This window comes from Ctenopharyngodon idella, chromosome 10, assembly GCF_019924925.1.
Source record: "Ctenopharyngodon idella isolate HZGC_01 chromosome 10, HZGC01, whole genome shotgun sequence".
Taxonomy (NCBI): domain Eukaryota; kingdom Metazoa; phylum Chordata; class Actinopteri; order Cypriniformes; family Xenocyprididae; genus Ctenopharyngodon; species Ctenopharyngodon idella.
This window is the reverse complement of record NC_067229.1, coordinates 25,214,245-25,239,078: the sequence shown is the minus strand read 5'-3', so window position 1 is coordinate 25,239,078 and position 24,834 is coordinate 25,214,245. Positions and strand designations below refer to the sequence as shown.

At 37.2% G+C, this 24,834-nt stretch overlaps 1 protein-coding gene across 3 annotated transcripts in view; it reads left to right on the top strand.

Moving 5' to 3' along the window:
• The window catches only part of tln1 (talin 1), a 103,729-nt gene extending 81,725 nt beyond the window's left edge, over nt 1–22,004 (top strand). For 2 of the 3 annotated variants that reach the window (XM_051911198.1, XM_051911197.1), the window contains 18 exons: nt 795–896; nt 979–1,149; nt 1,241–1,489; nt 2,612–2,731; nt 3,059–3,205; nt 3,286–3,452; nt 4,277–4,460; nt 5,382–5,507; nt 6,769–6,885; nt 7,060–7,245; nt 10,395–10,502; nt 13,765–13,870; nt 15,493–15,617; nt 16,007–16,132; nt 16,286–16,348; nt 16,748–16,930; nt 20,510–20,635; nt 20,903–22,004. In XM_051911198.1, the coding sequence (XP_051767158.1) occupies nt 795–896; nt 979–1,149; nt 1,241–1,489; nt 2,612–2,731; nt 3,059–3,205; nt 3,286–3,452; nt 4,277–4,460; nt 5,382–5,507; nt 6,769–6,885; nt 7,060–7,245; nt 10,395–10,502; nt 13,765–13,870; nt 15,493–15,617; nt 16,007–16,132; nt 16,286–16,348; nt 16,748–16,930; nt 20,510–20,635; nt 20,903–21,037 (2,541 nt within the window). In that variant the 3' untranslated portion in view covers nt 21,038–22,004. Of the gene's footprint in view, nt 1–794; nt 897–978; nt 1,150–1,240; nt 1,490–2,611; nt 2,732–3,058; nt 3,206–3,285; nt 3,453–4,276; nt 4,461–5,381; nt 5,508–6,768; nt 6,886–7,059; nt 7,246–10,394; nt 10,503–13,764; nt 13,871–15,492; nt 15,618–15,784; nt 15,866–16,006; nt 16,133–16,285; nt 16,349–16,747; nt 16,931–20,509; nt 20,636–20,902 lie in introns of those variants that run through there. The other variant, XM_051911199.1, reaches the window with a different exon arrangement.
• The last annotated feature ends 2,830 nt before the right edge of the window (nt 22,005–24,834 follow it).

Sequence of the window (24,834 nt, the reverse complement as noted above, 5' to 3'; positions counted from 1 at the left end):
CACTATATGTGACCCTGGACCACAAAACCAGTCATAAGGGTCAATTTTCTGAAATTGAGGTTTATACATCATCTGAAAGCTGAATAAGCTTTCCATTGATGTATGGTTTGTTAGGATATGACAACATTTGGCCGAGATACAACTATTTGAAAATCTGGAATCTGAGGGTGCGAGAAAAATCAAAATATTGAGAAAATCGCCTTTAAAGATGTCCAAATGAAGTCCTTAGCAATACATATCCACTCACAAAAATAAAATTTACGGTAGGAAATTTACAAAATATCTTCATGGAACATGATCTTTACTTAATATCCTAATGATTTTTGGCATAAAAGAAAAATGTATAATTTTGACCCATACAATGTATTGTTGGCTATTGCTACAAATATACCCGTGCAACTTATGACTGGTTTTGTGGTCCAGGGTCACATATCAACTAAAAAGAGGGTTGAGTCAACTTTAAAGTCCATGTACAAGTCAAATCACTGACTTTTTACTCTGTTCAATTTGGACACTGAACATGGGTTGGAGCTCTTTATTTTCTCTCTCCAAGTGCACCAGATTTATGCATTTAACTTAAAAATGTACAACATTTTCTTATGACTCCTGCTAGAGGAAGCGAGGTCCACTCCCCATAGTCTTACAAAATCCTGTGGGAAACACTGCAACAGCCATAATAAACTAGAGCAATATCTTTATAGCTGAGGGCGCAGATTTCATGTGGGCCTGCTAATTATCGTTATCATTGTTATTAATGTAATAAAGCGTTATTGTAATATTGTGTTGTATTGCAGGCTCTTCACGAGCAGATGGCAGCGTCTGTGAATGAGATCAGTAACCTGATTGAACCGGTGGCCATTGCAGCCCGTGCTGATGCATCTCAGCTGGGTCACAAGGTCTAACTGCAGTATAATTTCTAAATGTGTCTCAGTGGATTAGATGTTAATGGGAAGCTCATGGTTTGCTGTAATCTTACAGGTGTCTCAGATGGCCAGTTACTTTGAGCCGCTCATCATGGCTGCCATCGGTACAGCGTCTAAGATCCTGAACAGCCAGCAGCAGATGAGCGTGCTGGATCAAACCAAGACTCTGGCTGAGTCTGCCCTACAGATGCTCTACACGGCCAAAGAGGCTGGAGGAAACCACAAGGTAAGAGGCCACCAAACGGACACAGCAGCTACTGATGGTGGTTTTGATTGTATCTGCTGTAGTACCATGTATGTGTGTTCTGTGTCCTCAGGCGGCTCACACACAGGAGGCTCTGGAGGAGTCGGTTCAGATGATGAAGGAGGCGGTGGACGATCTGGCCGCGACTCTGGCAGAGGCGGCCAGCGCTGCAGGAGCTGTGGGAGGAATGGTCAACTCCATCACTCAAGCCATCAATAAAATGGAAGACGGGCCCGGATTTGAACCTGAAGGGACGTTTGTGGATTATCAGACCACGATGGTGAAGACGGCCAAAGCTATCGCTGTCACCGTTCAGGAGATGGTAAAGTCTAGTGCTGCAAAAGTGACTTGCAGAATTGGGAATTGTGGGAAAAGCCGCTATGATTGGTGGGCAAACAGTTCAAAGTACAACACAAGCATGCATTGAAAACAGAATTAAAAATTTAGTACAGAATTTAGTAGGAATGCACCGATGCTATTTTTTTAAGGACCGAGTACAAGTACCGATATTGTTTTTTTTTTTTTTTCTGGTACTCCTCGATACCGATGCCTAGGCTATACATTTATTAATTTATATATATATAGGTATCGGTCTTTGGTATCAGGGGTATTATTTTTTTTTTTACAAGTACAAGTACAAGTACATGAGTTTGGTATCAGGCCCAATACCGATACTGGTATCAGTATCAGTGCATCCCTAGAATTTAGAAATATAAGATATGCTTGATATGTTACAAAGGACATAACTTGAAAATTAATAAAGTATCATTGTTAAACCTGACAAGCAGAACTAACCCTATAAAGTACACGTTTTGCACATCAATGTTCAAACAAATATACTTAAAAATATATTAATCATACTTGAATTATAATATGATATGATATTGACAAAAAGCTGTTTTATTAAAGCTGGTAATGTGTATATGCTGTACAAATACTATTAAGGTGAAGGCTTTGCTCATGAATATTAATTATGTGTGGCCAGTCAGCCTCATCTATTGGCTGAAAGACAGAGGTGGGCATTAATCAGCTTGGCTTATGATTGGCTTAATTAATAGTCATTCCTTTATTTAGCATTCTGTTACACAGCAGTAAACTTGTGCATGCTTTTTTGTTGACATCAATGGAAGAGATGGGCAAGCAGCCAATCGCAGAGTAAAGCATCTGCACCAGAGAGCACTTTTGCATTTTTATTCTGATGGTATTATATAAATAAATGAGTTAGATTATTTTTCACGGTCGCACCTTGTCATTTTCACTGACAAATGTTAGCTTTGAGCCCTGTATATATTTAAAAAAAAATGCAGTATTTTTTTTTTTTTTTTTTTTTTTTTTTTTTTTTTTTTGATAATATGGTTCAAAATAATTTCCAGAAGGGAGAATCATGCAATATTTATAGACAAAAAAAAACTGACAGTGTGTTTTTAAACTGCTGTGTTCCCAGGTTACCAAATCCAACGCCAACCCTGATGAGCTGGGCGGTTTGGCCAATCAGCTGACCACAGAGTTCGGTGACCTGGCATCAGAGGCCAAATGTGCAGCCATGACTGCTGAAAGCGATGAGGTATCTTCTGTTCTTCTGTCTAGATTTCATGGCTTGCCCACCTTTAAATTCACATGAAATCAAATTGACCCACATTTAGTCACTGCACATTATTGTTCTTATTAAGAACAATTCATCATCAGTGCACGTTATTCCAAAGAAAGGAAATGTTTGTATTCATAGTAAATGTACACTACTGTTCAAAAGTTTGGGGTCAGTAAGATTTTTTTTAAATGTTTTTAAATGATTTTTAATGCTTTAAAAACAGGAATATTGTGAAATATTATTACATTTATTACAAAGCTGAATTTACTCAGGCTTTAAGGTGTTAACGGGTTTGTTCTTCAGATCGGTTCTCACATCAAGAAGCAGGTGACAGAGTTGGGCTACAGCTGCACTGGTCTGGTCAGTAAAGCAGGAGCTCTTCAGTGCAGTCCAAATGACTCCTACACCAAGAAGGAGCTCATCGACAGCGCTCGGAAAGTCTCCGAGAAGGTACAGTAGTTCTTCTCTTATCTGACATATGGATGTAATTCAGTCTTCATCAGACTCCTAATATCTTCATTCTCTCTCAGGTATCTCACGTGTTGGCAGCTCTTCAAGCGGGTAATCGTGGCACTCAGGCCTGCATTACCGCTGCCAGTGCTGTATCTGGCATCATCGCTGATCTGGACACCACCATCATGTTTGCTACTGCAGGCACTCTCAACCGAGAGAACGCTGAGACGTTTGCAGATCACAGGTACTCAACTGCATGTGTCCTTCCAGCAGAACTACAGCACCCAAAGTGCCAAGTGCACATTTAAGTGACCTGCAAATGAAAAGGTTTTTAAAGGGTCATTAAACACAACTACTGTATCATCGGCCGTTCACACCTCAGACTTAAAAAAGGCTCAGGATATGTGTGTGGAATGATGGGAGATCAGTTTGGAGATCATCTCAGATGGTCGAAAAGTATAAAATAGTTTTAAAAGCTTTAAGTTTGTAGGTTTTATTGTCAGATTGACAGAAGTAAAGTCAGATGGCTGGAAAACAAATAAGTTAAAAAAAAAGACCACCACTTCAGACCTCATTTGACCTCATTAGACCCCCAAGAAACCATAACAAACCACTTAAGTCCCCAGTAAATCTTTTCAGACCAAATTAAACATAATAAGATCACTAAGAAACCAATCAGAAATCAGGCCACGTTTCTCGGCATTGCTAGCATGTTTCAATAGTTTGCATTTTGCCAAGGTTGTTAGGCATTGTTGCATGTTACTTAGTACTTGATTTGACATGTTTATTAGACATAACTAACACGTTTAACACGTTGCTAGCATGTTTCAGCGTGTTTTAACACATTTCTAACATATTTTACCAAATTGTCAATTCAAGTAAAAAATGACGTAACACATTTCTTGCATATAATGCATTACCCCCAATATTAATAACAAAAAAGTCACTTTCTTTTCATATAATCTTTGTTGATCCTTGTATGTGTGTTTATTCAACCTTTGGAGTCTATATGTTTCACTATTAGTGTATTGTAATATTATTATTGTTGTATTTCCTGTGGTTGATCAGAGAGCACATCTTGAAGACAGCTAAAGTTCTGGTGGAGGACACTAAGCTGTTGGTGTCTGGAGCCGGAGCAAGTCAAGAGAAGCTGGCTCAGGCTGCACAGTCGTCCGTTAACACCATCACCAAACTGGCTGATGTGGTCAAACTGGGAGCAGCGAGTTTGGGCTCTGAAGACCCTGAAACACAGGTACTGACACCCCCATCCTAGACCGAAACCTCTTCACACAAAATATAGTGGACCTGCTGTCAAAATGTCAAAACGTGTGTGTGTCTTTAGTCCCGTCCTTGGCAACAATTCTTGGGTTTCTGCTGTTCCTATGGCAACACTTAATAATTCATGCCATATTCTTGAAGCTTGTTATAGCTGTGTTGTTCAAGGAAATACAGACATTGAGGCAAGGTTTAATTACACTTCCATCAAGTTCAAGAACATGATAAAAACCAGTAAAATCTGCATTTGAGTATTTCTAAGATCTTTATTCTCACTTTCTACAAACAGCAGCTGTTTTTACGTGAAATTTAGTGAAGCCTTTGTGTCCATACTGCATTTTCTTGTTGTCAGGCTAGTCAGGGTATGCTGTTATGAGACTTCATTAACTAGCAATCATATTTACATAACAGCTTTCAGTTGTGTTACGTAACTATGTTTGCGGTAGTTATACTGTATAATGTGAGATTTCATTTACTTTTGTACTGATACATGTTTTTACTATACTACATATATTTTGTGGCGCAAGTTTGATATTATGCACATGTTTGTGGTGCATTGATGGAGCAACAGTTTTCAATTTCTTTTAATCCCATCCATCCATCCAAAGCGCTTGTCCTCTGTAGGTCTGCAGGATGCTGGAGCCGATCCGAGTTTTGTTAAAATAAATTTTGAGTAGGGTCTCTTGTGTGCTTTCTTTGAAGAGTGTTATTTGTATAAAGCATGTTGCCTATACAGATAACAACAAGAATCACTCATGGGTTTGCATCTCTATTAGAATGTTGCCTTAGAAGGCAGGTGCCTATGTAGGGAGCAGACTAGCTCACTAGGTTTTGCCTCAGAGCACTAGATGTCAGCATTTGCCAGCAGTCCTATCATGTGTTTGTTGTCATATCTCAGGTGGTCCTGATCAATGCAGTGAAGGACGTGGCTAAAGCTCTGGGTGACCTGATCAGCGCCACGAAAGCAGCGGCTGGGAAACCTCACGATGATCCCGCCATGTTACAGCTCAAGAACTCTGCTAAGGTATAAGACAGATAGAAGCATAGGAGCATCTCATGGGCTGACTGTCTGTGTCTGTCTCTGCTAACTGATCTCAATGAATATGACACTTTTGAATATTATGTGCTGCCCTGAAATCATGTGTCCATCCCTTTGACCTACAGGCTGAGTTGGAACAACTGCTTATGATTTACACTCAGATCAGTGTTGTTATTGTTAACTAAAACTAAACTATTAAATAATGTTTTCAGTAATTGAAATAAAATAATAATAATAATAATTAACTAAATAACTAAACTAAATGAACTAAAATTAAAGCTAAATAAAAATGTTATAAACTTAAACTAAAATTAAAATGAAAACTGAAATATGAAAAGCTAATTAAAAATATTAATAAATAATATAATAGTATATATAACACTAAAATAACACTGACTAAGAATAGTTAATATGCACAAATCTACACAAACAAAGACAAAGAGAGTATTTCATTTAGGACATGCATTATCATTTGCACAAGTTAGATTATTGTATTAAATTATACTTAAAACTCATTAGATTAATTAAACCAATCTCATGGTTAGGCCTGGGCGATATATATTGAATAAACAATACATTCATGATATTTTGCTAGTGATATAAAATTAAGCAAACGTGTGAATATTGCAGTTATATTAATGGGCTTTTTATTTGGCTATCATGTTTCCTAAAGAGCCTATCTTTAGAAAAAGTGTTCTTAAAAAGTCTGTAAGTTATTACTTATAAAGCCCTATTCGGACGGTAATTGTTTCTCATACGGGACGTAAGGTATTTTCAACATTTACAGGGGCTAGTTGGTGATTTTATTGCCGTCTGAATCCAGAATGTCAGTGTTTTTTCTCCCACCACCCGCATAAAAATCCCTGGCCGAATTACCTACTGCTTTTTGACAAACGCCAAGGTTGTGTGGTAATTTAATTGCAGTCCGAATCCGCAACTTTGAGTTTACAAGAGGAGATCAATTCAAAATTCACTGTTAGAATCCTTTTTAACCACTGCAGAACACCGAACGATAACTGTTGCGCTTCACTGTAATTTGCATGCATTTTAAATATGTACACTGTACCAAATCCAAATGTAAAATGTATTATATAGCCTACAATTATATACATTAAAAATATAAACCAAGCAGCTTTATGTTTACCTCATGTAAATAAGAGGCTGCGTTAACTTATTTCAGCTAATTTCCATGTTTTTCCATATAGTGTTTGAGGAGTGTTCATGTGTAATGTTTCTGTGGCATCAGGTGATGGTGACAAACGTGACATCTCTACTGAAGACGGTGAAGGCCGTGGAGGACGAGGCCACTAAAGGCACACGAGCACTAGAGGCCACCATTGAGCACATCAAACAAGAGCTGGCTGTAAGACACACACTCTGAGCATACACATTTAAATCACTACATTCAAGTAAAAGAAAAAAGTATATTATAAATGATAATAATTATTATTATCAGGGAAGAGCAAGTGAAATGTTAACAAAAGTGTAGCTTTAAGCCTTTGTTCATCACGTTTTGTGCCCATCTTATGTTTTTCAGGTGTTCCGCAGTCCAGATCCTCCTCCAAAGACATCCACTCCAGAGGAATTCATCCGCATGACCAAAGGCATCACGCTGGCTACGGCTAAAGCAGTGGCTGCGGGGAACTCCTGCCGTCAAGAGGACGTGATCGCCACTGCTAACCTTAGCAGACGAGCCATCGCTGACATGCTGCACTCCTGCAAGGTAAGACAACCGTCATTCATGACGCCTGACACCTGCACAGCCATATTAATGACTGCATATGCGCTGTCACATTGACTTCAAAAGAGTCGAATCATACGGAATCAGATTTTCCTTAATCCTCTGAAATAAAACAGAAATGCAATATTGTAAAACTGGGATAATTTTGTAATTAATTTATCCCCAACTAAGCTTCATTAAGCAAAACGCATCTCTTTCAGAACAGTTTAACAGAATGAAAACTACTATAGTGTAGTTTCCCTTAGGGGAACCCCCTGTTTCAGCACCAATTAGTTTTCACCGCAGTTTTGAAAAATGCTACAAAAGTGGGCGTGGAGAGCTGCGATAAAAGGGGAGACCAGCAGCATAACAATGGCTTCTGATTCAGACTCTTTTATTTAGCTTTCACCGATTCAAAGATTCATAGAAATGCATGCAGAAAAAATGTACCATTACATGCAACAAAATTAACAAATACAGGTGCTGGTCATATAATTAGAATATCATCAAAAAGTTGATTTATTTCACGAATTCCATTCAAAAAGTGAAACTTGTATGTTATATTCATTCATTACACACAGACTGATATATTTCAAATGTTTATTTCTTTTAATTTTGATGGTTATAACTGACAACTAAGGAAAATCCCAAATTCAGTATCTCAGAAAATTAGAATATTACTTAAGACCAATACAAAGAAAGGATTTTTAGAAATCTTGGCCAACTGAAAAGTATGAGCATGTACAGCACTCAATACTTAGTTGGGGCTCCTTTTGCCTGAATTACTGCAGCAATGCGGCGTGGCATGGAGTCGATCAGTCTGTGGCACTGCTCAGGTGTTATGAGAGCCCAGGTTGCTCTGATAGTGGCCTTCAGCTCTTCTGCATTGTTGGGTCTGGCATATCGCATCTTCCTCTTCACAATACCCCATAGATTTTCTATGGGGTTAAGGTCAGGCGAGATTGCCATGGGATACCATGGTCCTTAAACCAGGTACTGGTAGCTTTGGCACTGTGTTCAGGTGCCAAGTCCTGTTGGAAAATGAAATCTGCATCTCCATAAAGTTGGTCAGCAGCAGGAAGCATGAAGTGCTCTAAAACTTCCTGGTATACGGCTGTATTGACCTTGGACCTCAGAAAACACAGTGGACCAACACCAGCAGATGACATGGCACCCCACTGACTATGGAAACTTTACACTGGACCTCAAGCAACGTGGATTGTGTGCCTCTCCTCTCTTCCTCCAGACTCTGGGACCCTGATTTCCAAAGGAAATGCAAAGTTTACTTTCATCAGAGAACATAACTTTGGAGCACTCAGTAGCAGTCCAGTCCTTTTTGTCTTTAGCCCAGGCGAGACGCTTCTGACGCTGTCTGTTGTTCAAGAGTGGCTTGACACAAGGAATGCGACAGCTGAAACCCATGTCTTGCATACGTCTGTGCGTAGTGGTTCTTGAAGCACTGACTCCAGCTGCAGTCCACTCTTTGTGAATCTCCCCCACATATTTGAATGGGTTTTGTTTCACAATCCTCTCCAGGGTGCGGTTATCCCTATTGCTTGTACACTTTTTTTCTACCACATCTTTTCCTTCCCTTCGCCTCTCTATTAATGTGCTTGGACACAGAGCTCTGTGAACAGCCAGCCTCTTTTGAAATGACCTTTTGTGTCTTGCCCTCCTTGTGCAAGGTGTCAATGGTCGTCTTTTGGACAACTGTCAAGTCAGCAGTCTTCCCCATGATTGTGTAGCCTACAGAACTAGACTAAGAGACCATTTAAAGGCCTTTGCAGGTATTTTGAGTTAATTAGCTGATTAGAGTGTGGCACTAGGTGTCTTCTATATTGAACCTTTTCACAATATTCTAATTTTCTGAGATACTAAATTTGGGATTTTCCTTAGTTGTCAGTTATAATCATCAAAATTAAAAGAAATAAACATTTGAAATATATCAGTCTGTGTGTAATGAATGAATATAATATACAAGTTTCACTTTTTGAATGGAATTAGTGAAATAAATCAACTTTTTGATGATATTCTAATTATATGACCAGCACCTGTATATTATACAAGATTTTGTAAGCTCGCCGTAAATTACACAAATACATAAATATCATGTGACCTCTATATTTTAATGCCTAAATAAATGCACAGCTGTTCACATTTGTACTCTGCATCGAAAATATATATGAATGCACTGTTGCACCTTTAATAACCTTTTAAAGCTTATTTTGTGGCTTTTTTATAAAAAAGGGCCATAAAGACCAGCTACACTCATAGCGTGGATGAATCGTGTTTGTGTCGAATACTCGGGATCTATTGACGAGAACTTATGTGATGCAGAAACTCTTACAAAGCAAAAACACACTTATTTTTGACCCATTAATGCATCTCTCACTTACTGTTTGCGATCTCACTGTTTAAAGCTCCCGTCATAGTAAATCAATGCATGATGATTAAGCAAGGCTTTTCTCATAAAAGGGTTAAGGACATGCAGTATCATGAGACACCGATGAGTCATAGATGTACTACAGTAGTGCATCCTGTGACGTTGACACAAAGAAGAATTTAAACCGGGAAGATGACAATATCGCAAAAAAAGCTCAAAATTAACTAGTTTTCTCCTATAGTTAAAACTAACGGATGCTAACATTGTCTTCTATGATCTCTTTTGAACATTTAGTTTAGGGTTTCATGACCCTTTTACGGACACAGCAAAGATATTGAACTTTTCATAATTTGTGAAATTATGCTGTAAACTCACAATGACAGTGTTATATTTTCCTGTATTTATGTTTGTTGTGGCAATGATGCGGCTCATCTAGTGTTTATGCCCTGGGGCTCATATGATCCTAGTTAAACCACAGAGTAGCATGCTAGTTCATGTGTGATATTATAGTTATTTATGAACAAATCATGTATTTGTTAATTTTCAAGGCTTGAGTAGGGCTACATGCAACTTAAATTAAAACAATAGTTGCTTGTCATCTGTAAACAGAAATTAATTGAGAGAATGTTCAGTGCAGAGGGCTGGAGTTTACATAATTTCCACATGTTTGTGTCATAACCGTTATTTAAAATTATGGAAAATTATAATATATATTGTATATTAATGTTAACCTGAAGAAAATGTGTGATGTTTCTGATGTGTTGTTCAGCAAGCGGCATTCCACCCGGAGGTGAACCGTGATGTTCAGGCTCGAGCGCTGCGCTTCGGCTCTGAATGTGCCACTGGTTACCTGGGCCTGCTGGAGCATGTGTTAGTGGTAAGTTAGAAGTGTCTGCCAGGCCACCCTGTTACATCCTATAAACACACACACAAACACACTCTTCTAGAGCTCCCTTATGGGGGGTCATTAGGGTTAAAACTGTGTGAAATAACTGACGCTGCTTTTGTTCCTGTTATTTTAGTGGCACACTGAACTCTCACATATTTCATGAATTCACAGTATGTTTGTCACTCACTGGGTCTCACTGAGGCAGTGACTGAAGAATGTATCTAAAGCCCTGTTTGGATGGTAATTGTTTCTCATAAGGTTGTAATGTATTTTCAGCATTTACAGAGGTTAGTCTGTGATATTATTGCCGTCCGAATCCAAAATGACAGTATTTTTCTCCCACCACCCATACAAAAATCCCCGGCTGAATTACTTACTGTTTTTTGACAAACACCAAGGTCTTGTGGTAATTTAATTGTCATCCAAATCCAGAGTTTATAAGATGGGATCAATCTAAAAGTCGTTTTGTAAATCATTTTTGACCACTGCTAGGCACCGTTTGGAACCAATAAGCTTTGCAATGATTTGCATGCATTATTTATTTATTATTATGTCAAGCAACAGATATGCAATGCAATTTTAAAATATGTATTATATACATTAAAATATAAACCAAGTAGTCGGATCAATTGTTTACCTCATGTAAATAAGAGGTTGCATTAACTTGTTTCTGCTAATTTCCACATTTTTAAAATGACATCCATCATTTTGAGAGAGAAAATCTGAGCCGAACAGGGCTTAAAATGTAAATAAAATATAATAAAACATTAGGGCCTGGTTTCACAGACAGGGCTTAGCCTAAGCCAGGATTAAACCTTTGTTCAATTAGGATATTTAAGTAGCTTTTATAAATGTACACCAGAAAAAAACATTACTGGTGTGCATCTTGAGACAAAACAATGGCACTGATTTATTTGAAGGTATGTCAGTTCGAGTTGCTTTCAGTTAAAACGGCTCAAACATGCATTTTAGTCTAGGACGCCTTGTCTGTGAAACCAGGGCTAGAGGTAGTTAAATAAATATATTTAATTTTTTTAAATTTGTAAAGGTCCATATGAAGAGTTGAATGTGGAATTTTGTGATTAGTTGTAACGAGGCAGATCATTGCTATGCTGGTCTGAGAAATTAATTTTTTAGTGTTTTCCTAATTTACTTGTTTTCTCTCTCTCTGTGTGTGTGGGTGGGTGTGGGTGTATGGGTGTTGTGTGTTGGTTCATTGTGATAGCCGGTGAGTTAAAGGTGACTGTGCATGTGAATCTCTCTGCCGTGTGTGTTTTGTGTGTATTGAATTGCACAACCTCTTAACATGAGACAAAAGTTATATAATATAGTGGATGCTGCAGTGCATCTCAACTGGTGGGTTGCAGATCTATATTTATTTCCATTTCCGTCTTTAAATTTTTTTCACAATTTGGACGTTTTCTGTAGAACCAAATTTTTAAACTTCCTCCAGGTCATTTGTGTTTCAAGCAAAATTTGGCATGTATCATCTATAGACTCATGACAAAAATGTTTTTCTAACTGACAAATCTTTTAAACACACAAATTCACCAGTCAACAAAACTTGACACTTGTACATATGGACATTCTAACCATGCACTATATTTTGTGAAATTCTGCCCATAGGGGTTGCAAAAAAACAAAGCTGCAAATCATTTGGTTAAGGTAACAAATATTTTGCACCAATATCATGATGAATTGTTATTTTTGCAGATTGTTAGTTGCACACTTTATGGCCATTGTCTTGAAGAAATAACCACTTGAGAACCACTAGTCAGATCTATCAGTGTAGTAACTGGTGTGATTTCATTATCATCTGATAAGGTCAGTTGTATCTGTCTCTTGAAAGGTGACAGTTGGATGCTTTTTGAGACCTTTTAACTTCTAAAATATTAATGGCATCTTGATTTGTCAAAATGTTCTGTTACAATTTTCAGATATACTGTATGAAATGACATTTGAATGTTGTGCAGAAGGATTTAACACTTTGCTAATGTATTTCAGACTTGGTGTGTATTTTCTGTGTGTGTGTGTTCTTGTACATATGGTTTATGAGGACACAAATGTGTATAATAACATGGGTATTACAACGTAAACATGGCTTAAAAAACATACTAAACAGTGTTTTTTTTTTTTTTTTTTATTAAAAAAATGCACAGTTCCCTGTGATGAGTAGGTTTAGGGGTAGGGGTAGTGTAGGGGGATAGAATGTACAGCTTGTACAGTATAAAAACCATTACGTCTATGGAGAGTCCCCGTAAACCATATATACGTGCGTGTGCGTGTGTGTGTGTGTGTGTTAATTGTGCATGTAACATTTTGTGAGGTGACCGTTGCAGGGTGAATTTTTTGTAATAAGCAGAAAGAGATTAATTAAATTAAATTAGCATAAATTAATAGCATAAATAAAATAAAAGACAACACAGATGTGCTCACTCTCTTGAAGCAACACACTCAGGTTGCTATTATGAATCCTTAGATTCTTTATGGTTAAACTTGAAAATATCAGAGAATTTTAAAAGTATGTTTTTCCAGGCCTGGGAAAGGTCTATAAATTTCCATAGTAAATGTAATGTTTATTTCTAGTTTTACCCTGCTTTTAAATGTTTTATTTATAACGATTTGTGAATGCTTGAGTGGAATAAAACCAATGTGAAACATTTAGTCTGTCCGTTAAGCATCGTATTGGACATGTCAGTACTCTATTGATCATTTACTTTTATTCATTCTAAATATAGTTGCCTGACAATTAAAGGGAAATGCACCACAGCATGCATAAATGAAAGGAACAGTTATTGAAATCTGTTGGTCAAAACCCTGAATAAAGAGACAGAGACTGTCCTTTGTGCTTTTGTAGGGTTTGTACAGACAGATAGCGTGTGTGTGTGTGTGTGTGTGTGTGTGTGTGTGTGTGTGTGTGTGTTTCTGGTATTGTCCATGTCATTCCCAGCATTCCTCCTCATGGCCAAGTCTTTTCTTAGCCGTCTGTTCCAATTGAACAGCTCTGCTAATGCCATGCACCTGTTTCACTGTCACCAGCACCACCCTGGAGGACACTCCGAGGACACGCACACACACACACACACAAAACTCAGAAATCACTAGATCAGCTTCTACGAGCTGCTCGCATGAGTGTCTAACAGCAGTGTCTGATTTAGATCAGAGCAGTGTTTGATTTAACAATCCCTGTCCTTATTTGGTATGTTTTAATACATTCATGTGTGTGAAGTCTTGTGATCTCCATCCGCAGATCATTCAGAAACCCTCTCATGACCTTAAACAGCAGCTGGCGAACTACTCCAAACGTGTGGCCAGTTCAGTGACGGAGCTCATACAGGCTGCGGAGGCCATGAAAGGTACAGTGTGTCATGTTTCTCTCCACACTCTCAGCATCCAGCATTCAGGGTGGATTATCTTCTGCCTGCAGTGCTCTAGATCTAGGGCTTCTCTCGTACTCCTTGCCCTCTTGTCCTCTCCATCAGATCAGGTCAAGTATCCACTTCCAGTTCTGCATCATGAGCAGAGAATCCAAGCAGGATTTATCAGGATAATCCCTGCCACCCATCACTGAAAGTGATCTGGGAGCTAGGGGTGATAATGCCCAGACCCTGATTTAACACATGATGAGAGACGAGGAGAATCTCTGGGGTGTCAGAGAGAGAGAGAGAGTTGGAAAGAGAGAAAAAAAAAGGATGAGAGAGAGAGAAAGGATGATTTATAGGTGCTAATTCACATAAAAAAGGAAGAAAATAAAATTAAGTTAACGCTTCTGTCTTTTCACCTATCAAGTGCTCATATAAGTAAAATAATATTTAATATAATCAGATATTTTTGCTTTCTGCTGTTGTTGTCTTTGACTGTCAGCTTCATTGCACATATGAAAAATTAAAAAGTTTGGAGTCAGTGAGGTTGTAAAGTAAAAGTTATTTGTTTTTGTTTTGTTGAGGTTTTTTTTTTTTTTTTAAAGAAATTCATAACATTACAAGAAAATTCTATTTTTCCAATAAAATGTTCTTTTGAACTTTCTATTCATCAAAGATTCCTGAAAAAAAAAATGTATCACAGTTTCCACAAAAATGTGATAATCAGAATTTTTTCTAGAGCATCAAATCAGCATATTAAAATGATTTCTGAATGATCATGTGACACTGAAGACTGGAGTAATGATTCTGAAAATTCAGCTTTGATCACAATGATACATTACATTTTAACAATATTCACATATTCGCATAGAAAACGGCTATTTTAAACACAATATTACTGCTTTTACTGTATTTTTGATCACTTTTGAGACTTCTTTCAAAAACATGGAAACATCTTACTGACTCCAAACTTTTGAACTGTAGTGTATTCATTCTAATATCAAGATTTGTGAGTATTGCGTTTGTAGAGCGTTTTTCTTGAGTAGTCTGAGTGAAGCGAAGAGGGCTTTTTGTGGTCGAAAAGTTTAAACACAACTACTTAGATACACTTTTTTTTTTTTTTTTTTTTTTTTTTTTTTCAAAAGAGCAAGAAAACCTTATAAATGTGTTGTAGAATATGTGGGAAAATTAGTCACACACTAGTCAGAACCTCCGGATTTATTAAAAACAAAAGAACCATTGATGAGAAAGTGCTCAAATCAGAGATAGAATACAATTATACAAGGAGATGGAGGAAGGCCAAACATTGGTTTCTATTTAGATCTGTTATGTGTCATGAGTAAATGTGTTTTTAAAAAAAAAAAAAAAAAAAATATTTATGGATTGACCCACCATACTGCTTTATTAAAAATTTACGGTGGTATGAAAACATAATTTATTTCACCAATGCCTGATCCTGAAGACAATGTGCCTTCAATAGTCTTCAGGATCAGGCAGTGGTGAAATAAATTGTGTTTTCATACCACTGTAAATTTTTAATAAAGCAGTATTTTTTAAGTACAGGTACACAGCACAACCCTACAGATGTGTTTGATTGGATACAATACTGTCTTTAGGTACAGAGTGGGTAGATCCCGAAGACCCGACCGTCATCGCCGAAAATGAGCTGCTGGGGGCCGCAGCTGCCATTGAAGCTGCCGCCAAGAAACTAGAGCAGCTCAAACCTCGAGCCAAACCCAAGGTGAGGAAATGTTTACCCACATCCCTCAGGACTCAAACACGTACCAGCTTAACTGACACAGCATACATTTAGCTTGGAAAATCCTGCACAGTGTTCATATATTCTTAAGCTAATGTTCTTGACCATTATATGACATTTGTATAACTATTCCCATTTGCATTGCCCAGTTTGGATTTGGATTTAAGGTAACACAAATCATGAATTATGAATGCAGCCACGGCCACAATCATTGAGCATGAATTGACCATCAACATCATCATCATTATCATGGATACTGGAATGAAAAAACCATTGTGTTGTGCTCATACGCATGTGGAAAAAACTTTCAAGATCAGTCACAATTTTCAGACGGTCATGGATATGAATGTATGTTGTGTTCTGGTCAACAGGAAGCTGATGAGAGTCTTAACTTTGAAGAACAGATTCTGGAAGCAGCCAAATCCATCGCTGCAGCCACCAGCGCTTTGGTCAAAGCTGCATCTGCCGCTCAGAGAGAACTGGTGGCCCAAGGGAAGGTATGAACATGCGCACACATCTCCCTGCTGCTGTCAGGTGCTCCATGACGTAAAGTTCATCCAGAACGCTTGAAAATCATGTGCTTTGTTCAGCTTAATTAAGATAAGTCAGTACCGCCAAAGCAAATCTCTCATTCTCTCTGTCTCTGTCAGGTCGGGGCGATTCCAGCAAATGCGGTGGATGATGGACAGTGGTCTCAGGGTCTCATTTCAGCTGTAAGTCTGTTTCAAACTCGTCATCACAAGTAGAGCTGGAAATGCTGATTTCTTGCTCAATTGAGCTTAACGGGATAGTTCACCCAAAAAGTCATCATTTATTCACCCTCCTATTGTTTTAAACACAAAAGATATTTTCAAGGAAGATTTCAGTTGTTTGGTTCAAAATAACATTGGTCTCCGTTGTCTTTCACTGTATGGACATATCTTATTTTGTGGTCAGTCATACAGCTTTGGAATGACATGAGGGTGAGTAAATGATGACAGAATCTTAATTTTTTGGGTGAATTAACCCTTTAAATTTCTCAGTTTCTTCTGAAGGAATTAGATGCAGAGGTTTCAGTAATTTTAATGAGCTGGATGTTTAACATATTTTGTCTATGAATTCATCTACTCTAGGCCCGTATGGTGGCCGCAGCTACTAACAACCTGTGCGAGGCGGCCAACTCTGCCGTTCAGGGTCATGCCAGTGAAGAGAAACTCATTTCTTCAGCCAAACAGGTGGCAGCATCCACCGCACAGCTGCTGGTGGCCTGTAAGGTCAAGGCTGACCAGGACTCCCAGACCATGAAGAGACTGCAGGTCAGTGTGTTTGCTGGGTTTCAGTACTTCCATACAGTTTTTGAGTTAAATGTTTTAAAGGACCCTTGTATTGGCTTAAAAAAAAGTACACTCTTAAAAAATGAAGGTTCTAGAGCGTTTTTTTTTTTTTTTTTTTTTTTTTTTTTGGCCGTGATGCAATAGATGAACCATTTTTGCTTCATCAAAGAACCTTTCAGTGATTAGTTTTGAAAAGAGCCATTGTTACCATAAAGAACCTTTTGTGCAATGGAAAGATTCCATGGATGTTAAAGGTTGTTCATAGAACCATCGATAGCAGTTTTTTGTGAGAGTGTATGAACGTAAAAGTCAGGGTCAAATTGGCCCTTTGGATTTAAGTAGATTCAAAACAATAAATTAAAATGTATTTTTATGAAATCCAAAAAAAAGCATAAGGTAAAAACAGTAAACCTTTAATATTAATACTCATGTCTCACACTTTGAGGGAAAAAAAAAAACATGAGAACATACATTTAAAACTGTATTTTTAACATTTTTTAAACATTTTTGTTTTCACAATCTGTGAAAATTATAACCATATTGTAAATATTTAAAACAAAATGAAACATTTTACATATAAAAAGTGTGGAAAAGCACTTTTTCTGTGTATTTTCTTTCTATTCAAACAGTAGAGAATTAGCAATGCCAGAATCATGGTTTCGATTCCCAGGGAACTGAATTATACCTTCATACTTCAAAAAAATGTGTACCTTCAATGCAGTATAAGTTTCTTCAAATAACAACATCTGACAAATGCATAAATGTAAATACACTTGAAGGGTAGAAATTGACATGACAAAATATATCAAAAAATGTTTTCATTTCGACTGTGCAGCTGCCTTTAACCTTGTAATATGAGGGTCAAATTGACCAGCAAATATCAAAATCATAATAAAACAATTTAGTATGCACATTCCACCGCACATCAGTGTGTCGACACTTTGCAGACATGTACCCTAAATGAGGAAAAAGCCACTAAATTTCAAGGAGAATTATTGTAGGTTACCCAGTATTACAGACAACTCAACAACAAAAAATGTAATTGGGTCAAATTGGCCCGCATCCTAATATGAAGGATGAAAAACCTTTTTCTCTCATCATTTGCCATTGCAGTGGTCTGAGACAAATAAACAATGAAGAGTCTTAGTTGTTTTTGTGTCTGCCTCTCAACAAAGCCTTTAAATATTGAGTGAGACAGTGAAACCCACTGCACCCCTCCTGCCTCCAGTGAGACAGCTGTCGTCCTGCACAGGGTGAAGGCTGAGGGTTAAATTTAAAACCTAATTAACTGACTGAGACCACCATTATATCGTAGTCACGATAGACACCATATTGAATTTTCAAACAAATGAAACAAAAACACATTTGACAAGCTAATTCTGAGCAGACCACTAGCATGATTTGTTTACAGATGCCGATCGCTTGATATTTTGTCATCTAATGCAATGACATTCAGACATTGTATATCCACAGTATCTGATGTTATTTTGGCATCTCTAGTAAAGCTCCACGTTTAGCTGTCTTGTCTTACACAGTCCAGTTGTCTAATGTGTAATGTGCACTGATGAGGGCTTGTGATAACAGAAATGCTGATGGCTGCTGAGAGATTTTGCATAAATAGTCCACAGAAATCTACTTTATCATATTGAATTACTGTTCTAATTAATTCTAATGTATGTTTCCAGTGTATGACATTATTGACAAGGTTCTGAAAAGGAAGAAATTGAACATCATTGGATCATTTGTCACCAAAAAATTCTGAGCAACACTAAGTTGCTGTTGAACACACTCTTTTATAATTAATTTGCATTCATATTTTTACAACTAATGGTGCATGGATCAGGAAATTTGAGAAATTTCAATAGCTGATATTTAGCTGGTGTGCTTTGAAATGCACAGAGATGAGTGCACAATTTTGAGGGCGATTGTCAAACTGTCTCCATCCCATCCATTCACCAACTGAATGACTGCCATCATTTGCATTAGATGAAGTAAAGTCAGATTTTTCTATTTGCATCTTAATTTACTGTTTAATTCTTTATGTTGGGCACAGCCACATTCTGAAATTCACTCAAAATGAAGTATACAATGAAACTAAAATTTTGTGGAATGGCGTGCATTTATTTGTCAATCTTTTCTTGCCATGTGTGCACCACAGCACACATTTGTGAATTTTGAAATATTACTTAGAGCACAACTGGAGCACAACTCCATCTGCTTTCTACTACAGCCAATCAGATTTTAGAGCAGCCTTTTACTAATGGTCACATCATTTCTAGATATAGCAGGGTTTTTTTTTTTTTTTTTGGTTTTTTTTTTTACACATATACTTCTCTCCCCGCTGCTCCATTCTACTTCTGCTGATATCTGTCTGCCCATGAGAAGAGTTGCCTCACATGCACAAAATAAGATGTAACCAAATACTGCTTTTGATACAAGACAAATTGAAATTTGAGAGTTTGTAAATGTGAATCAACCAAGATGTTCACAGTTGAATAATTTATCTGTAAGATTTTTCATTTAAAAGGTACCTTTAATTTTTTTTTTTACCATCTCCCCACAGTGACTAATATGAGCCTTTGTTCCTTCTACTAATAGAGCTGTGCACAGTGATGTAAAATGTCTTCTGTGGCAGCAATGCAGAATCTCTTAGCTATGCTAGTTTGTGTATAAAGTGTGGGCCAGTCCTTCCTCTTACAGAGACTAATCAGACTGCAGACAGCTGAACACACTCAACCCTAAATCACACCTTCAGCCGTGCACAATGCCTCAAAAGGCATAAAAAAGAAAAAAATATTCCTGGAACGTTTGCCAAAGGTCCTCTGGAGATGTGTTTGGTTCAGGCTGCTCTCTCCACAGCTGCATTTCCTTATAAAGCCATCCCTAGAGTCCAGACACTTGCCTTCCCTACAAACATCAGATCAGTCAGATATGCGGTTTGACTACAAACCGCTGCTTGTTAAAAGCTACTTCATTGGGTTCACAAATTGAAGTACTTGTACTTGTAGCCGCAAATTAAAGTAGTTGCACTTGTAGCAAAAAAAAATTAAAGTAGTTGTACTTGTAGCAACAAATTACAGTAGTAGTACTTGTAGCCAAAAAAATAAAAAAAAAATAAAAGTAGTTGTACTTGTAGTTTCAATTCTAGCCACAAATTAAAGTAGTTGTACTTGTAGTTGCAATTCTTGCCACAAATTACAGTTATTGTATTTGTAGGCAAAACAGTGAACAGTGTACAAAACAGTGTATATGCAAATGAACCGTGATGAACACCAAGTCAAGAACAATAAAAGAACGCCGTAGCAGCTGTGACTATAGAGCTAGATGACAAGTCAGTCAGTCAGTGTGTCTAGTATTAGGCTTGTATTTAAGTATTGATTATTGATATTGAAGTATTGATATTCTAGTAATGGTATCTAGTTCAAAATTAATTTGAGGTGAATTTTGAGTCTCGCCTTCTGAAAGCTGAGAATTTGTACTTGAGAGCATAATGTGTTGTGTTGGCTTTTTTGGTTTTGTTAAATGGTCTGAAGAGTGCTCTGATGTCTTTTTTTTCTTTAGGCTGCTGGTAATGCCGTCAAGAGGGCATCAGATAACCTGGTGAAGGCAGCACAGAAGGCTGCATTTGAGGCTCAAGATGATCAGGCTGTGATGGTGAAGAGCAAGATGGTGGGCGGTATTGCTCAGGTAAAAAGAACATCAGTGAAACTCAGTTACAAGTCAAGCTATAGCATATTTAGAGGCACATTACTGTGTATTTTATGAGAGTATTTCTAGCACAATGATTGACTGCTACAGTGCAAGTTTCATAATGCTGCTTGTCAACCTGTCCGTTTTTACTTGGCCTATTAGAGTTGTTTAACACGTGTAATGAATTAATTATGTTATTTATGTTCTTTTGTTAATGTCCTGCAATATGGATTTTAATATGGATGTGTGTGTGTGTGTACTCAGATCATCGCTGCTCAGGAGGAGATGCTCAGGAAGGAGAGAGAGCTGGAAGAAGCCAGGAAGAAGCTGGCCATGATCCGTCAGCAGCAGTACAAGTTCCTGCCGTCAGAGCTCAGAGAGGATGGACAGGAGCAGTGAGCCGCACCAGAGACTAATCAATGACATTACACAAGAGTATGAGAAAAGTAATTAATGATATGCAATGAGTAAAAAGTGAACAGTGTATCAGGTTGTCTATTTTAAGTATTTTGTTTATTTCTGTCACTTTTATGAGCATTGCCATGCCAGCTTTATTGTTTTGTTGTATTTTGAAAATATGCCACATATACAAGTTATTTTTAATTTGTTCTAAAAGATCTATTTTTTTCCCCCATACTAGATAGATTAGATCAGCAGTTTTGAAAGCTTGTGATCATGGCAGGGGCACAACAGTGTTTGTAATGTCTAGTAAGCTTTTCTTTTTTTTCTTTTTTCTTTTTTTTGTGGCAATGTGGACCAGTGGTGCAATCATTAACTTTGCGTTGAAACAATTCATAGAGAAAACATATCATTTTCTAAAGAAAAGAATAATAAAGCTTTGAAACGTTATAAATAGAGTATCTCCTGTTAATGTTTTTGCAGTGTCAATGTTTGCGTTTGTGACAACTTGGTCTACTGGCATTTCTATCAAAAGTATATCTTTTATAAAGCATCAAAGCCATATTTCCATTTTTTGCTTTTATAATGTGTTTTGTTTTTTTGTTCTTTTGTTCCAATTCACTGTTGATGTAATTCCCATCCAGATGTATACAGACAATATTAGATTAAAATGATTTGCAGCAGAAGAATTGGTTAATTAAATGGTTGTTTATCAAAGAATAATCAGAGTAATTATAAAGAACTGTTTTAAAAGAAATGATAAAGACTGTTATTAATGGATCAAATACATAAACAGTTTGAGTTTTTGCCATTACTGCCTTTCCTGTTGCATTCAGTATATTCTGAATCTTTCCTGCTTTTATATTTTATAATTGTGTATTTAACAGTTTCTCACCTAAAATAAGCAAACGCACTTAGTCATGTGTTTAACTAAAAACTCAATTATAAATTCACTGTTTTGCAAATATTTCCTATTGCATTTGTGTGTTTTTTTCAGAGCTGCTGTTGTCGGAGGGCTTATCATTTACTTGTATAGACCGATAACATTAAAAACAAATAATTAATAGGTCATTTATGAACATTTTATAATGCTTAACATATCAGTAGTTCATGTGCACTCAAATATCAATCATTATTTGCCTGGCTAAAGATATTCATATTTAGTCTAGACTTAACCTTATTCCTGAATATTACCAGGAAAGCTATTCCAGAGTGAAATATATGAAAAGTGGTGAAATATACTATTATAAAATTGGATCAGACTCTTAATAAGAACTGCTGCATTTAAACAACATGAAGCTTGTTTTTAGAGATTGGGGGACATCCAGCTTGTACTGTGCATTACGAAAATCTAGTCTTGAGGTGATAAACATATGAACCAGCTTTTCTGCATCAGGAACATGTTTCATAAAATATTTCTAAAGCAGAAGAATGCTATATAGCATACAGTATCTCACAAAAGTGAGTACACCCCTCACATTTCAGCAACCATTTTAGTATATCTTCTCAAGGCACAATACTATAGAAATGAAACTTGGATATATTTTAGAGTAGTCAATGTGCTACTTGTATAGCAGTATAGATTTACTGTCCTCTGAAAATAACTTAACATACAGCCATTATTGTCAAAATAGCTGGCAACAAAAGTGAGTACACCCTAAGTGATAACAGTTGTATGTTGTTTAACCATGCAAAGCCACATGTCCTATTCATCATGTTCATGTTTTTGTCTGTTTGACAGGACCATACAAATGTGTGGATCTTGTATTAGAGCAGTTAAAATTTGGTGCTTTGAATACAATTGAATTACTGGAACCATGTCCTGTGGTCTGATGAGACTAAGATAAACTTGTTTGGCTCAGATGGTGTCCAGCATGTGTGGCGACGCCCTGGTGAGGAGTACCAAGAAAATTGTGTCTTGCCTACAGTCAAGCATGGTGGTGGTAGCATCATAGTCTGGGGCTGCATGAGTGCTGCTGGTACTGGGGAACTGCGCTTCATTGAGGGAAACATGGATTCCAACTTGTACTGTGACATTCTGAAACAGAACATGATGCCCTCCCTTCAGAAACTGGGCCGAACGGCATGATAATGACCCCAAACACACCGCCAAGATAACAACTGCCTTGCTGAGGAAGCTGAAGGTGAAGGTGATGGAGTGGCCAAGTATATCTCCAGACCTGAACCCTACTGAGCCCCGGTGGGGCATCCTCAAGCGGAAGGTGAAGAAGCACCATGTGTCTAACATCCAGCAATTCCGTGATGTCATTATGGAGGAGTGGAAGAGGATCCCAGCAACAACCTGTGCAGCTCTGGTGAATTCTATGCCCAGGAGGATTAAGGAAGTGCTAGATAACAATGGTGCTCACACAAAATATTGACACTTTGGACACAGTTTTGACATGTTCACTTAGGGTGTACTCACTTTTGTTGCCAGTTCTTTAGACAATAATGGCTGTATGTTGAGTTATTTTCAGAGGACAGTAAATCTGTACTGCTATACAAGCTGCACATTGTCTACTCTAAAGTATATCTAATTTTTCATATCTATAGTATTGTCCCTTGAGAACATATAATAAAATGGTTGCTGAAATGTGAGGGGTGTACTCACTTTTGTGAGATACTGTATATAAAGAATACTGGCCATCTGTTCTTTAAATGTCATTAAAACACATCTGAAAAATTGTGAAATTTCATCTGGATGATACTACATATAAAGCTAACTATCATCAGCATAATAATTTAAGTTGATTCTTTCATGATAATATTACCTAAGGTAATAAAGAATTAAAGAGGACCGAAGACTGAGCCTTGTGGTACTCCATTTACTTCACTTGTATTCGGTTTTACAATTCATTATTTACACACAAAATCATACTGGTCTGACATGTGGGCTCTAAACATGGTTAATCCTTGCTCACAAAAGTCATTGTAATTAATCTTATTAAAGACAACGTTGTGATCTCTGCAATCAAAGGCAGCATTAAGAGCTAACAATATTAGCACAACCAGTACAAGATGCAATCAAGTTCATATGATAGAAGCATGTTGTGTGCTAAATCCTGATCAAATACTTTGTGAATATCATTTCTCTGAAGAAACAGCATGGTAGACACAGTATTTTACTGTTTTAGACATACATTGGAGAAGGATCTACATGTACAATACATGAGTGAAATCAAAGTTGTGCCTTCTTTATAAGCGGTTTAATAACTGCAAGCTTGATCGTTCTTAGGACATGCATAGTTTCTCATTTGCCTAAAGACATAAAAAATTCCTTAACTGTAAAAACAAATTCAGCATTTTATGGCATGTATTCATAAAGAAACTACTAGCAATTAAAAAAAAACATCACAATGTAAACACAACTCACCATTGAACACAGTAGGCAAAATTATATTAAAAAACTTTTAAATTAAAAAACAGTTATTAGTAGGAAATCATTGTCCAGGCAGTGAATGAGGCTTTTGAGAACATTTCCTTGGAGTCAAAAAATCACATACTAGAATTACCTACAGCATCTGTTATAGACTATGAGAAAATGATTATCATTGTCATGTCATGGTGAAATGTTAAAGATAAAAGTTACAGATTTGATACACTAAATGCAGAGAGTGTAATGTATGATTACATCAGTAGCTGTTTTTTCCCAGGGCACTCTGAATAATCCTGACCTCAGATCTTCTGAAGTATAACTGGAGAATGAGGATTCAGAGCCTCCCAAACATGGACAAAAGCACAGGGTCAAATCCCGAGGACGAATCAGAGCGAGGGGACGTTACTCTCCCAGAGACTTT